Source organism: Oratosquilla oratoria, chromosome 17 (assembly GCF_046742065.1).
Source record: "Oratosquilla oratoria isolate Oo_2021 chromosome 17, ASM4674206v1, whole genome shotgun sequence".
In the NCBI taxonomy this organism is placed as follows: Eukaryota; Metazoa; Arthropoda; class Malacostraca; order Stomatopoda; family Squillidae; genus Oratosquilla; species Oratosquilla oratoria.
In genome coordinates, this window is record NC_134793.1 from 14353720 (window position 1) to 14369547 (window position 15828).

Sequence of the window (15828 nt, forward strand, 5' to 3'; positions counted from 1 at the left end):
TATGTCGCCTGCATATAATTCGAACAGGATTCGAAGCCGTTTCAAACTGCGATTCACAATTCGAGCTTCGTTTGGACTCTTGAGCCAATTCGAACAATTTTGAATCCAACGAACCAATTCTAGTCTTGTTTGATCTGCTGTGCTGTTCAGTAGTTATTTTAGGTGTGCAAAAGGGGAAGGAATTGTAGAAATTTGGTGTTACACGCTGTGGTGGTCATCAACGATTAGAATATGGGACTATCAGGTAAGATCTTCGTGTTGTTGTGAAGGGTAGAACGAGTTTCTCTTTGGAAATGGGTTTGTGTGTACAAACCGTAGCTGGACCAATGCAGATTTCGTAATATTTAACACAACAATATTCTCCTAGTTCTTGTCGATTATTCATGAAATTGTGATTAAAGAATAATATACTGTAATTATACTTCTATTCTTGACATGCATTATGATATACGTTTTGGTTTCAGGAATTGAAAATCATACACAATAGTTTTATAATCATTCTTCATGTTTATACGATAGTTTTATCTTTCATCTTTCAAAGTGAATAGGGATATGGTCTTGGTATGGCTGCATTATGATATGTTTTGGTTTAAAGAATTGAAAATCATACACGATAGTTTTATAATCATTCTTAATGTTTGTACGATAGTTTTATCCATCTTTCAAAGTGAATAGGGTATGGCTGAAGGTCCTCTGGTTTGGTATAAATCTAAGAGGAAGAAATGAATTTATTCTCGTCGTGAAGTTTGGTTGCTCCAATGGTTGGAACGAATGCACAAGTATGAAGCAGTAAAAGACGCTGTAGGAAGAGGATAGAATGTATTGAGATTGATGTGTACACTACAGGCGCGCACACGCACACACACATGGATGCGATCGTATGTATACTACGGGCGCACCCGCAAGCACACGCATGCGCGCACACGAATGGACGCACACATGCGCGCACGCACACAAGCACGACACGCACACACACACGCACGCACACACACACGCACGCACACACACACGCACACGCACACACATGCACACACACGCACGCATACGCACGCACACGCGCGCACGCACATGCACATGCACGCACGCGCACAAGCACACAAGCACGCACACGAGAACATAAAGGATTACAATGATAATGGTATGCCGACAGGAGACCTTTTGGTCAATAGCTACGTCGAACGCAAAAAGAAGTTAATAGATAAAACAAATGATAAAAAAACGGATAAAGAATTCATAAATAGTAAATAATAAACAACCATAAGTAATGGTAATTAAATTAATAAACAAATAAATAGAATAAATGACAGGCATTACAGCATTTTTCTTAAGTGTTTATCTAAAATATTCTTAACTTCGAACTGTGCTACATTGCACAGCCTCTGCAGGAAGTTTATACTTTCATATACTACACACGGTTGGCGAAGTTGTTTCTACCCACTTCCAAAATAAATCTGCTTCCTAACAATTTAAGACTATTATTTGTCCGATTCGCATTCAGTGTGAATATTTCGTCACTTTTGACGTTGTCAATTCCCTTTAGATTCTTAAAGACCTGTATCAAATCCCTCTTTTTTTTTTTTTTTTTGAGGGGGGGGGGAGAAATAGATTCATGTTTGTCTATTTTCGTATGATTTATTCATATGTGGAATTGTTTTGTGATTCGCCCTTATACTTTTTCCAATCTGTCAATGTCTTTGAGATTCGATGACTATCGATTTATACAGCTTGATAGTGGCAGACTTTTAGAATCAAAACATCACGAAATCTGTACTAGAATCTTGTTTGCTTTCTCTGAGGAGGAAATACACTGCTTAATGATTCGAGATCATTTCTGATAATTACGCAGAGGACTTTTCCACTATCCACTTTTGTTAACGGATTTCCAAATAACTTGTAATCATGCTTATTATTTTTACCTACGACTACGTGCATAACCTTACATTTACTTGTGTTAAATTTTATTAGCCACTTTTCAAACCACTGCTGTAGTTAATCTAAACCTTCTTGAATATCTAAATGGCTTAAGTGATCATTTGCCATTCTGTAGTTTTCTATCGTCAGCAAATTTGAAGACAACATATTTCAGTACGCGTTCTATTGTTTACATATACGATGAATAGAAGTGGCCCAAGAACGGAACCCTAAGGAACTCCACTCGTAACATTTTCCATCTAGAAGTTTTGCCATTTATAACTGCTTGCACGTACGCACGCGCACACGCACGCACACACATACACGCACGCACACACATACACGCACGCACACACATACACGCACGCACGCACACACACACACACACGCACACACACACGCACACACATACACGCACACACATACACGCACGCACGCACGCATATTCGCACGCATACACGCATGTTCGCACGCATACACGCACGTTCGCACGCATACACGCACGTTCGCACGCATACACGCACGTTCGCACGCATACACGCACGTTCGCACGCATACACGCACGTTCGCACGCATACACGCACGTTCGCACGCATACACGCACGTTCGCACGCATACACGCACGTTCGCACGCATACACGCACGTTCGCACGCATACACGCACGTTCGCACGCATACACGCACGTTCGCACGCATACACGCACGTTCGCACGCATACACGCACGTTCGCACACATACACGCACGTTCGCTCGCATACACGTACGTTCGCAAGCATACACGCACGCATACACGCACGTACGTACGCACGCATACACGGACACGTACGCACGCATACACGTACGCACGCATACACGCAAGCACGTACGCATGCATACACGTACGCATGCATACACGTACGCATGCATACACGTACGCATGCATACACGTACGCATGCATACACGTACGCATGCATACACGTACGCACGCATACACGTACGCACGCATACACGCACGCACGCATACACGTACGCACGCATACACGCAAGCACGCATACACGCACGCACGCATACACGCACGCACGTTCGCACGCATACACGCACGCACGTTCGCACGCATACACGCACTCACGTTCGCACGCATACACGCACGCACGTTCGCACGCATACACGCACGCACGTTCGCACGCATACACGCACGCACGTTCGCACGCATACACGCACCCACGTTCGCACGCATACACGCACCCACGTTCGCACGCATACACGCACGCACGTTCGCACGCATACACGCACTCACGTTCGCACGCATACACGCACGCACGTTCGCACGCATACACGCACGCACGTTCGCACGCATACACGCACGCACGTTCGCACGCATACACGCACGCACGTTCGCACGCATACACGCACTCACGTTCGCACGCATACACGCACGCACGTTCGCACGCATACACGCACGCACGTTCGCACGCATACACGCACGCACGTTCGCACGCATACACGCACTCACGTTCGCACGCATACACGCACGTTCGCACGCATACACGCACTCACGTTCGCACGCATAAACGCACGTTCGCACGCATATACGCACTCACGTTCGCACGCATACACGCACTCACGTTTGCACGCATACAGACACGCGCGCGCACACACACGGACGCGCGCACACACACACACACGGACGCGCGCACACACACACACACACGGACGCGCGCACACACACACACACACGCACGCGCGCACACACACACACGCACGCGCGCGCACACACACACACGCACTCACGCGCACACGCACACACACACGCACTCACGCGCACACGCACACACACGCACTCACGCGCACACGCACACACACGCCTACGCACAGGTGCACGCACACGCGCACAGGCGCACGCACACGCGCACACACACGCGCACACACACACGCGCACACGCACGCACACACACGCACACACACGCGCACGCACCTCTCCTTTTCCTCTTATTCTTCTTTTTCCTCTTTTGTCATTCGTTCATTTTCATTCATTGTCATTACTCTTCCCCATTTTATATAATTTTATTTCCATATGTGCCTACGTGACCCACGTGTGGATCCTTTGATTTGAAGCTCGCTCAACCCATGCACTGATCCTTGTCCTCTTGATCCTTAACCCTAGCACCCCATTACCCTCTTAGAAGATGTTTGTTGTTTGCCCTCCACGTTCCCTGGGTATTTATTTGGCAGCTTATTGTGGCCAAGTGAAAACACTCGTTGGTCCTGAGGATTCATGGAGAACCGGGAGGGGAGTCTGGTGTCTCAACAGACCACCAAGGTGTCCAGGTGTGAAAGTAATTGGGGCGTCTAGGGCCCACACGAAGGTCGCGTTTTCGATTTCAATCTTGTTTGTAGAAACTCGTGGGGGTAACTAGGCGGCCTCGGGGGGGAAATGTTGCGTACTCGAGGCGTGGTAGGTCAGGATAATGGCGAAGGACTATGATGCCTGGAAGGTCAAAGTCCATAATAGACGGGACAGGGACCTTTCAAGAAGGTCGTTCGCGCTTGATTCTTGTGCTTATCAATGGTCAAATCGATGTCACAACAAGAGGGTTAGATTGAAATGGGGGTTCTGAAGGTGGAAAAACTTTTATTTTATTTATTTTTATTTATTTATTTATTTATCATTATTATTTTTCTTTTAATTGAAAAGTGTTGAAGGTAACTCGGTCACTTACTACGGGGTAATCATTCTATTGTCCCTCTCATATTAGTTATGTCAATTTATTTACTATTTATCTGCTGGTTTATTATAACTATACCTATGCATTTATTTATTCTATTATTTATATTATCATACTTAATTAATATTGATCATTATTATATACTTTTTCCGCATCCGACCTAGTTATGGACCAAAAGGTCTCCTATCGGCATGCTTCACCTTTGTAATCCTTTGTACCCACTTCTGAGGGCGCGTTGATGACGTCATCGGAAGCGTCTTGGTTTCGGAATCGCTTAATTATGGGTGCGAGTCTCGCACTTCTCTCCGATTCACATCAGTGACTGTTACCTGCGCCAACAGTCCAAACGTAATAATAGAACAACAGTGACGGCTTCGGTCGCAGCTACGGGCCTACGGTAGGAGGCGCCTCAACCTTCACCCATCAATCATTAATGCGCCTTTAAGTGTACAGACGGTTTTCAGATATTTCCGAAAGTAGTCGTATTTAAACCCGTTCCTCGGGATTTCTCGGTAAAGATGTATTGTTCACGATTGATCGGTGATACTTAAGGGACTAAAGCTCTGGCATATTAAGGGACTAAAGCTCGAGCATATTTCGCTTTCTTGCTTCACCTCTAATCTTCGACACAAACAAGACTCGTACGTTTTCTTGTCTCATTTCCTTTTCCAATATTCACACCCACTTGTTCCTTCCCTTCCTCTCTTCCACCTCCTCCTCTCCTTCCTCTCTTCCACCTCCTCCTCTCCTTCCTCTCTTCCACCTCCTTCTCTCCTTCCTCTCTTCCACCTCCTTCTCTCCTTCCTCTCTTCCACCTCCTTCTCTCCTGCCTCTCTTCCACCTCCTCCTCTCCTTCCTCTCTTCCACCTGCTTCTATCCTTCCTCTCTTCCACCTCCTTCTATCCTTCCTCTCTTCCACCTCCTCCTCTCCTTCCTCTCTTCCACCTCCTCCTCTCCTTCCTCTCTTCCACCTCCTCCTCTCCTTCCTCTCTTCCACCTCCTTCTCTCCTTCCTCTCTTCCACCTCCTTCTATCCTTCCTCTCTCCCCCTCTTTCTCTCCTTCCTCTCTCCCCCTTCTTTCTCTCCTTCCTCTCTCCCCCTTCTTTCTCTCCTTCCTCTCTCCCCCACTTTCTCTCCTTCCTCTCTCCTTCCTCTCTCCTTCCTCTCTCCCCCCACTTTCTCTCCTTCCTCTCTCCCCCCACTTTCTCTCCTTCCTCTCTCCCCCTTTTTTCTCTCCTCCCTCTCCCCCTTCTTTCTCTCTTCTCTCCCCCTTCTTTCTCTCTTCTCTCCCCCTTCTTTCTCTCTTCTCTCCCCCTTCTTTCTCTCTCCCTCTCCTCTCCCCTTCCCTCTCTCCCTCCCCTTCTTTTTCTCCTTCCTCTCCCCCTTCTTTCTCTCCTTCCTCTCTCCCCCCACTTTCTCTCCTTCCTCTCTCCCCCCTTCTTTCTCTCTCCTCTCTCTCCCCCTTCTTTCTCTCCTTCCTCTCTCCCCCTTCTTTCTCTCCTTCCTCTCTCCCCCTTCTTTCTCTCCTTCCTCTCTCCCCCTTCTTTCTCTCTCCTTCCTCCCCCTTCTTTCTCTCTCCTTCCTCTCCCCCTTCTTTCTCTCCTTCCTCTCACCCCCGTCTTTTCTCTCCTTCCTCTCCCCCCCCTCTTTCTCTCCTTCCTCTGTACCCTTCTTTATCGCCGTCCTCTCTGCCCTTCTTTCTCTCCTTCCTCTCTCCCCCTTCTTTCTCTCCTTCCTCTCTCCCCCTTCTTTCTCTCCTCCCTCTCCCCCTTCTTTCTCTCCTTCCTCTCTCCTCCTTCTTTCTCTCCTTCCTCTCTCCTCCTTCTTTCTCTCCTTCCTCTCTACCCCATCTTTCTCTCCTTACTCTCTCCCTCTTCCTCTCTCCCCCTTCCTCTCACCCCCTTCTTTCTCTACTTCCGCCCCCCTCCTTCTTTCTCTCCTTCCTCCCCCCCTCTTTCTCTCCTTCCTCTCTCCCCTTCTTTCTCTCCTTCCTCTCTCCCCCTTCTTTCTCTCCTTCCTCTCTCCCCCTTCTTTCTCTCCTCCCTCTCCCCCTTCTTTCTCTCCTCCCTCTGCCCCTTCTTTCTCTCCTCCCTCTCTCCCCATCTTTTCTCTCCTTCCTCTATCCCCCTTGTTTCTCTCCTTCCTCTCTCCCACTTCTTTCTCTCCTTCCTCTCTCCCACTTCTTTCTCTCCTTCCTCTCTCCCCCTTCTTTCTCTCCTTCCTCTCTCCCCCTTCTTTCTCTCCTTCCTCTCTCCCCCTTCTTTCTCTCCTTCCTCTCTCCCCTTCTTTCTCTCCTTCCTCTCTCCTCCTTCTTTCTCTCCTTCCTCTCTCCCCCTTCTTTCTCTCCTTCCTCTCTCCCCCTTCCTCTCTCCCCCTTCCTCTCTCCCCCTTCTTTCTCTCCTTCCTCTCTCCCCCTTCTTTCTCTCCTTCCTCTCCCCCTTCTTTCTCTCCTTCCTCTCTCCCCCTTCTTTCTCTCCTTCCTCTCTCCCCCTTCTTTCTCTCCTTCCTCTCTCCCACTTCTTTCTCTCCATCCTCTCTCCCCTTCTTTCTCTCCTTCCTCTCTCCCCCTTCCTTCTCTCCCCTTCTCCCCTTCTTCTCCCCCTCTCCCCCTTCTTTCTCTCCCCCTCTCCCCCTTCTTTCTCTCCCCCTCTCCCCCTTCTTTTTCTCCCCTCCCCCTTCTTTCTCCCCCTCTCCCCCTTCTTTCTCTCCCCCTCCCCTTCTTTCTCTCCCCCTCTCCCCCTTCTTCCCCCCTCTCCCCCTTCTCTCTCCCCCTCTCCCCTTCTGTCTCCCCCTCTCCCCTTCTTCTACTCTTCTCCTTTTCTTCCATTTCTTTCTTTCCTCGCCATCTCCCACCTTTTCCCTTTCCTCCCTCCCTCTTCTGTCTCGTTAATTCTCTCCCTACATCCCTAGTTACCAATTCATTCTCCATGCCTATTCGACACAGCTCTCTCTCTCTCTCCTACATGTCTCTCAAATATTTTCTGTGGTTTTCACTCCAACGTATTATTTCCAAAAGCTGTTTATTTCCCATCAATATATACCCTCCACCCACGTGTCCTTTCCCTCCTAAATTTTTCCTTCCATTTCAGTTTTTATTTTTTCTCGCAAATTTTAAACGCACAATGCTTTTTAACTAACAACGTTTTCTTACAACTCCTAATTTTTTTTTTAACTTCCAATGTTTGTAAATTCCAAGTTTTTTTCTGTTTGCCTACGAACTTTTAACTCTGTTTCTTTTTAATTCCTAATGTTTTTAAGTCCCAAATTTTTCTAATCCAACATTTTTCCAACGCCCAGCGTCTTTCCAACGCTTTTCCCGGCCCCAACGCTTTTCCTGGCCCCAACGCTTTTCCCGGCCCCAACGCTTTTCCCGGCCCCAACGCTTTTCCCGGCCCCAACGCTTTTCCCGGCCCCAACGCTTTTCCCGGCCCCAACGCTTTTCCCGGCCCCAACGCTTTTCCCGGCCCCAACGCTTTTCCCGGCCCCAACGCTTTTCCCGGTCCCAACGCTTTTCCCGGCCCCAACGCTTTTCCCGGCCCCAACGCTTTTCCCGGCCCCAACGCTTTTCCCGGCCCCAACGCTTTTCCCGGTCCCAACGCTTTTCCCGGCCCCAACGCTTTTCCCGGCCCCAACGCTTTTCCCGGCCCCAACGCTTTTCCCGGCCCCAACGCTTTTCCCGGCCCCAACGCTTTTCCCGGTCCCAACGCTTTTCCCGGCCCCAACGCTTTTCCCGGCCCCAACGCTTTTCCCGGCCCCAACGCTTTTCCCGGCCCCAACGCTTTTCCCGGCCCCAACGCTTTTCCCGGTCCCAACGCTTACTATAGTTACCAATGTTTGCTTTAGTTACCAATGTTTGCTTTAGTTACCAATGTTTGCTTTAGTTACCAATATTTGCTTTAGTTACCAATATTTGCTTTAGTTACCAATGTTTGCTTTAGTTACCAATGTTTGTTTTAGTTACCAACGTTTGTTTGAACTCGCAGTGTTTCTATAATCATCCAAGGTTTGTTTTAACCTCCCAAGGTTTGGTTGCACCTCCAAAGATTTGTTTATGGTTTTGTTAATACCCTCCGTGTTTTTAAATTCCCAATTTTTTGTTTCGGCGCCCAACGTATTATCTCTGCTCTCGATGTCCTATTTTTTTTTTTTTTTTTTTTTTTAATCTTTCCTAACGTGTTTTGCCTAACCCAGGTGTTTGTTCGTTTATTTGGACCTATTTTACTTCCTTCTCCCTTACCCCTTTCTCACGTTCTTCCCATTCTACCATTGCTCCCAGTTTTTACCTATTATTTCAAACCTCCTCTCTTACCTTGTACTTTCCTCCCCTATTCCTATTTCATCCCCCCACTAGCCCCCCCCCCCGCATAAGTCCCACCAATTGATCATGTTGCCTGATCCCCTCCTCCCACTTGGAACTGTCATAATATATGGTCACCCCTCAAAATTACGTTTTCTTTTATGCCTGTAGCCAATAGAGAAAACTTGTAAATATAATTGAAGCTGTGCCTTCATTAGACATTGAGGAAACAAGTAGCAGAATTGTCTTAAAGAAGAAAAAAAGTGATTCACCATGGTCTTGAATCACGTTTTGGACTCGTGACTGACAGCTATTAGCCTCCCGGATGAGAGTTGAGCTCATATGACCGATCTGTGGGTAGTGCTGCCTTACACACACATCCCCAACTCCCCACCCACGAGAGCTGTAGTAACGGCTCTCAGAGCAGCGGTACTGAAATTATTTCTGCCCTGGACGAGATTCAAACTCGGGCCGCTGGAGTAGCGGTTGCGTACGCTACCACTGCGCCGTCGAGCCGAGCAAAGGTCTGCTTGTATGCGTGTGTGCGTGCGCGCGCAGTCTTGTGCGTGTTCTTAACGTATTTGTATTATCTAGTACTACAAAATAAGGGAGCAACGTTCGTAGCGTGCGTGCGTGTGCGTGCGCGCGCGCCTGCGTGTGTGCGTGTGCGTGCGTGTGTGTGTGTGCGTATGTGTGTGTGTGTGCCTGCGTGCGTGTGCGTGCGTGTGCGCGTGCGTGCGTGTGCGTGCGTGTGCGCGTGCGTGTGCGTGCGTTTGCGTGTGCGCGTGCGTGCGTGCGTTTGTGCGCGTGCGTGTAAGTGCGTGTGCGTGTGTGCGCGCGTGCGTGTGTGCGCGCGTGCGTGTGTGTGCGCGTGCGTGTGTGTGTGTGTGTGCGTGTGTGTGTGTGTGTGTGTGTGTGTTGTGTGTTCGCGCGCGTGTGTGCGTGCGCGCGTGTGTGCGTGTGCATGCGTACACGAGTGTTGTATAAATGTGTAGGGGACCAGCGATAGGCACCTGGTCGCTAACAAATCACGAGGAATTGGGGAAGAAAATAGATGAAGATGTAATAACATTATTAATAAACATGACCGGAACATAGGGGACAAAAAATAAATAAATAGATAAATATGTAAATAAGAGAATGAATTAATGTAATTAGGAGATAAGATAAAACACTGACTGCATGTAATAGTATTCAAGAGTTGGTGGGATTCCAATGTTAATATTTCTATTTTCTATTTTATTTTATCTTTTTTATTTTTTATTTTAGTTTTATTACTTTATTTTTCGTTTTATCTATTCTGTTTTATTTATTTGCTTGTTTATTTATTTATTTATCTATTATTATCGTTGTCGATTTCATAGATAAAATAGATACTGAGCGTGTGGTACATTTTCGTCAATGTTGTGTGTTTCCTTTTTTTTCTTTCTTTTTTCTTTTTTCTTTCTTTTTTTCTTTTTTTCTTTTTTTCTCTCGGTAGGAGAGGCAGATTCTCGTGGACAGCCGATTCAGCAGATGTCGTCTTCATTGTCACGATCTTCGTCCTTCTCGTCCTCGTCGCCACGCGGGATGATAATGTTGTCATCCACACCATCGCAGGTTTGTAGAATTTTGGGACAGAAAGTGACGAGTTTACGCCGGGAGGCGCTAAGTAACTGCGGCCGAAATCTTCACCCGTGTCCTATGCGCTTTAGGGAGTACGGGATTCGAACCCACAACTAAGCGAGTGCGAAACCAACGCGCATCAGATTTTGCCACCCGCGTACGTAAGGGACCCGAAATATAGAATCAGAAGTAACGGGTTTTCCATTCTTGGGGAAAGTATTTTGCCGAAGAGGTTTCGTCATAAGGGTGGTAAGGAGATATCTGGGGTCGATAGATAGGAAGGATAGTAGAAGGTACAAGTGATAATCATTCTATTTTAAGTGGGAGTCGAGTCTCCAATAGTACAAAAAAAAAAAAAAAAAAAAAAAAAATTACGTGACTCTGATCAGTAGAGATGTCTAAAGTCCCTGAAATATTGATTTCATTAAATGTCTACATTCCACACGGGGATCCAAGACTAGGAGGGGGGTGGGGGTGGAACAAGTGGTGAGGTACATTGGCGCAGATACACAGATAAACTGACTTGAAAAAAACAGAGGTGTTGTTTTATTAGTATCGGCGTCGTCCTTGTCAGAAAGCGCATAAAAGAAAACTACGAATGCTGATCATACAACAGCTCTCCTTCACTTTTGCAATGTAATGAATACCGAATCTGTTGACAGCAGACGTCATAGTTTTTATTTATTATTTTATTAATATGATTTTTTTTCGCATCCGACCTAGATATGGATCAAAAGGTCTCCTGTCGGCATGCTCCGCCTTTGTAATCCTTTGTAATATCATGCCGCTAAGTTAGTTTCCCAACCTGAGGTGCTAGCACCTCCTGGGGGTGCTGAAATAAATTATAGGGGGTGTTGGAAAGCGATGCACACAAATCGCATTGATATGTGTCATTGATTACCTACTTGTGCATACTTGACTTTTTCCATGCTATTTTATTTTTCTAAGGTGTTCTTGTTTCTTCTACAAATAATATTGTCAATTTATTTCAATTCTCAAGAAAATAAATAGAGCAGTACACTTCACTTCCTTTTATTCTTCTAATAACAAGATAGGGGTGTTGGACTGTTTAGACATAACAGGGGGTGTTAAGGTCGGAAAAGGTTGAGAAACGCTGCGGTAAGTTGAGGTTTCGATCTGGACGGGGTAGCGATCTAGATCAAGGGTTCCCATCGTATTGTCTCGTGTATCCAGTGTTTATGTACTGCTGTTCAATAACCTCCTTGAGGTGCTTTCAACACCGAATAAAATCGTCAAGAAGTCCTCTTCTTCTGTTGCAGGTTGGTGGATTAGCGCTCGTCACAACGGAGTTTACGAAGTCAACTACGGCACTCAATGCATTGTCTTTTCTTGCCTTAATTAGCACTTGTATGACATGTAGTGCCATAATCTCGGCCAACACTACTATCACCACTACTATCACCACTACTATCACCCCTACTATCACCCCTACTATCACCACTACTATCACCACTACTATCACCACTACTATCACCACTACTATCACCACTACTATCACCACTACTATCACCACTACTATCACCTCCACTACTATCACCTCCACCACCTCCACCTACACTAACATCGCCATCACTAGCATCACCGTTACCACCACCAGCATCACCACAACACCACCAGCATAACACACAAAACTGAATCAAAATCACCAGTGCTGCATGTTCAAGATCCGTTCCATCATCCTACAATTATGAGTTAGAAATACATTGCATTTCAGGTCGACTTAAGTCCGAATATCCGCCAAGAGACTAGTGCACGCAGTCTTAACTGAAGAAGTATGCTGGCCGATCAGATTACCTTTCTGGTGACAGGGAAAATTAAATAGTTAAATGAAAATAACAATATATAAAACGATTAGCTAGATAAACTATCAGGGGTTTTCTGTAACTATCTATATATACCTAGGGCGGCTTCTTCCTTATAAGAGAGGTACATACATACATACATACATACATATACCAAAGGCTTTTTCCGCCTTACACGGGGGGTAGCCTATAAGGGAGGTAGCTAAGTCAAAGGCTCGCACCCACTCCCACCCATTCCTCTCCCATCCACCACCTTCCCCCCCCCTCTCATCTTAGCTCCTCATGGATGAAGTCACCCCTATCTCCTGCCCACTGCCCAGGTCAGAAGCAATGCAGCAAGACTATATTAAAACGTATTACATAATGTTGAAGGAATGTATATTAGGTTTCTGATTCCTCTTGACACCCTGTGCTCCAGAAGATGGCTGGCTTAGGGGAGGCTTTCGGCAATGAAGAAGAGAATCTACGGTCGGACTGTTGTCAAGCCATGTTGAAGAGCACAACGGAGGAACACCATCACAAAAGCTGTGACGAGTTCGGGGCGCCGTCCTGCGTGCCCGACGCTTATGAGAAGGACAGATTACTTCGAATACGCCTATGTCAGGTGAGAGTGGGGAGTGTTAACTTTTAGTGGTTCTCAATCGTATCAAAATCTGATAAAGTTTGATTTATAAGAATTGACATGACTTCATTTGTACGTGTACAGTTGACTGTTTTTGCTATATTAATACTTGAAAACGTGCAATTTCTCACATACTAGTCATTTTTTTCTTGTTCTTCGACAGGCCGGTAGCGATGACTTGTCCCAGCGTGTGCGTCAGTTGGAATGGGACTCTGCATGCATTCGTCGCATGGCTATGTGCCCCTACCCTCTGATGAAGCAGTTTCGAAGAACCTTGGGTGAATTGGTTCGGCTGTGTCCGCTCGTCACGATGCACCTGAACACCCCGAGTGCTCACGACCACATGGAACGAGGAGAGTCCCCCCAGCCGCCCCTGGGGGAAACTCACAACCTGAAGGGGACGATGATCGAGAAGGCCCAAGAGTGGTGGGTTGAGAACGAACGGAACAACGAAGAATCTTTCGACTTCGACGGAATCGCTCCTCTACATTCCCTCGGAAGTGTGGCTGTCCAGTTGTTCATGAACGAAGGAAACTCCTTCAACGCTGACGTTGATGATGACTTGACCGACGACGATTACTCTATCACCGCTGTCGCTGACAAGAACTCTACATTCACCATAGACGACGGTGATGTAACAGAGCGCTACGATACAGACAAGCAAACCAGTGACGATGACAGTGAGATGGGCATCGTTCCCAATAGCGCTGAAACATCCTCGGTTGTCAATGATGCTCTTCCGATCATCATCGTCACCGACGCTGACTTACCTCCCGCCACATATGAAATAAACTCTGCTATTCCATTTGCCGCTGATGACTCTCCTCCCAACGCCCCGGCCACCAACGAACTGCCTACAGTCACAGCGCCTTCCAGTTCGATGGAACGAGAAGGCTACTGTATCGACAACCAGGAATCCTCGGCCGTGTTCAAGAAGAACCGGGCTACACAGACAGACACCTTGGAAACTTCATTTATCCCAGAAATGGATGATTCCCCTCATGGATATATTCGCCACTCGAAGGATCTTCATCTCTCGCCGTATGGGAGTCGAGATAAGATACTTGAAATCATTAGACATTTAGAGACGTACCTGGCGACCGGGGAGGTGGTAGTAAGCGACGGAGGCCTATATCGAACACCAACCTTATCCAGAACCTCGTTATCCCGTAAAGAAATCGCCCAAGCCCATCCGACGCCAGATGCAACACCTGGAAGTGGGTTCAATAATCTAAACCCAATAGACTTGGAAGCTATATTAAGTATACTGAATACACCAAACTCTTGCTGAAGTATATTAGTTTCTTCTTCGTCGGCATAAAGAATTCCACAGTCTTGGGCTTTGATTTTGAATTGTCATCGGCGAAAGGGAATTAAGATCCGTTGAAATATGAACAGCAGTTGTCATAAAAAGTCTTGGTAATTCTTTGTAAACCCTTGACGGGTCTTGTAGGATTATTTTTAGAGTACTTGCTTCTATCTACACACGTATGAATGCTATACTAATGTCGTATAAGGTATTGTTTCATACATCATTTGAGTGTTAGATAATTTTTGTAGTATTAATTTTGTCAGTTCCTAATGTTTTGGTTTTATTTTATGTCCCAGGCAGTTGTGTCCAGTAAACAGTTTGTTCAGTTCTACCGATTCTGCCTATTTTGAGTGATCGTTGATTCTGAGTAAGCTCTGGGTTTTGAGCGATCGCTGTCTGTGAGTGATCGCTGTCTGTGAGTGATCGCTGTCTGTGAGTGATCGCTGGCTGTGAGTGATCGCTGGCTGTGAGTGATCGCTGGCTGTGAGTGATCGCTGGCTGTGAGTGATCGCTGGCTGTGAGTGATCGCTGGCTGTGAGTGATCGCTGGCTGTGAGTGATCGCTGGCTGTGAGTGATCGCTGGCTGTGAGTGATCGCTGGCTGTGAGTGATCGCTGTCTGTGAGTGATCGCTGTCTGTGAGTGATCGCTGTCTGTGAGTGATCGCTGTCTGTGAGTGATCGCTGTCTGTGAGTGATCGCTGTCTGTGAGTGATCGCTGTGTGTGAGTGATCGCTGTCTGTGAGTGATCGCTGTCTGTGAGTGATCGCTGGCTGTGAATGATCGCTGGCTGTGAGTGAGTGATCGCTGTCTGTGAGTGATCGCTGTCTGTGAGTGATCGCTGTCTGTGAGTGATCGCTGTCTGTGAGTGATCGCTGTCTGTGAGTGATCGCTGTCTGTGAGTGATCGCTGTCTGTGAGTGATCGCTGTCTGTGAGTGATCGCTGTCTGTGAGTGATCGCTGTCTGTGAGTGATCGCTGTCTGTGAGTGATCGCGGTCCTGTGAGTGACCGCTGTCTGTGAGTGATCGCTGTCTGTGAGTGATCGCTGTCTGTGAGTGATCGCTGTCTGTGAGTGATCGCTGTCTGTGAGTGATCGCTGTCTGTGAGTGATCGCTGTCTGTGAGTGATCGCTGTCTGTGAGTGATCGCTGTCTGTGAGTGATCGCCGTCTGTGAGTGATCGCCGTCTGTGAGTGATCGCCGTCTGTGAGTGATCGCCGTCTGTGAGTGATCGCCGTCTGTGAGTGATCGCCGTCTGTGAGTGATCGCCGTCTGTGAGTGATCGCCGTCTGTGAGTGATCGCCGTCTGTGAGTGATCGCCGTCTGTGAGTGATCGCCGTCTGTGAGTGATCGCCGTCTGTGAGTGATCGCCGTCTGTGAGTGATCGCCGTCTGTGAGTGATCGCCGTCTGTGAGTGATCGCCGTCTGTGAGTGATCGCCGTCTGTGAGTGATCGCCGTCTGTGAGTGATCGCCGTCTGTGAGTGATCGCCGTCTGTGAGTGATCGCTGTCTGTGAGTGATCGCTGTCTGTGAGTGATCGCTGTCTGTGAGTGAT

At 47.3% G+C, this 15828-nt stretch overlaps 1 protein-coding gene across 4 annotated transcripts; it reads left to right on the forward strand.

Moving 5' to 3' along the window:
• The first annotated feature begins 109 nt into the window (after nucleotides 1–109).
• Nucleotides 110–15038, forward strand: LOC143034157 (uncharacterized). Of its 4 annotated transcripts, none has more exons than XM_076200103.1 (4): nucleotides 110–244; nucleotides 10396–10514; nucleotides 12762–12947; nucleotides 13129–15038. In XM_076200103.1, exons 1-4 carry the CDS (start codon nucleotides 232–234, stop codon nucleotides 14254–14256), a joined length of 1446 nt encoding a protein of 481 aa, XP_076056218.1. In that variant the 5' UTR covers nucleotides 110–231; the 3' UTR covers nucleotides 14257–15038. The 4 variants fall into 4 exon arrangements, with proteins under 4 accessions (XP_076056218.1, XP_076056219.1, XP_076056220.1 ...); XM_076200104.1 differs by having other exon boundaries at nucleotides 12765–12947; XM_076200105.1 differs by lacking the exon at nucleotides 10396–10514 and having other exon boundaries at nucleotides 130–244.
• Nucleotides 15039–15828: the final 790 nt, after the last annotated feature.

Coding starts and splice junctions, on each gene's coding strand:
- LOC143034157 (XM_076200103.1), top strand. Junction 10,515..12,761: donor TGTCATCCACACCATCGCAG/GTTTGTAGAATT, acceptor CCTGTGCTCCAG/AAGATGGCTGGCTTAGGGGA. Junction 12,948..13,128: donor TTCGAATACGCCTATGTCAG/GTGAGAGTGGGG, acceptor GTTCTTCGACAG/GCCGGTAGCGATGACTTGTC.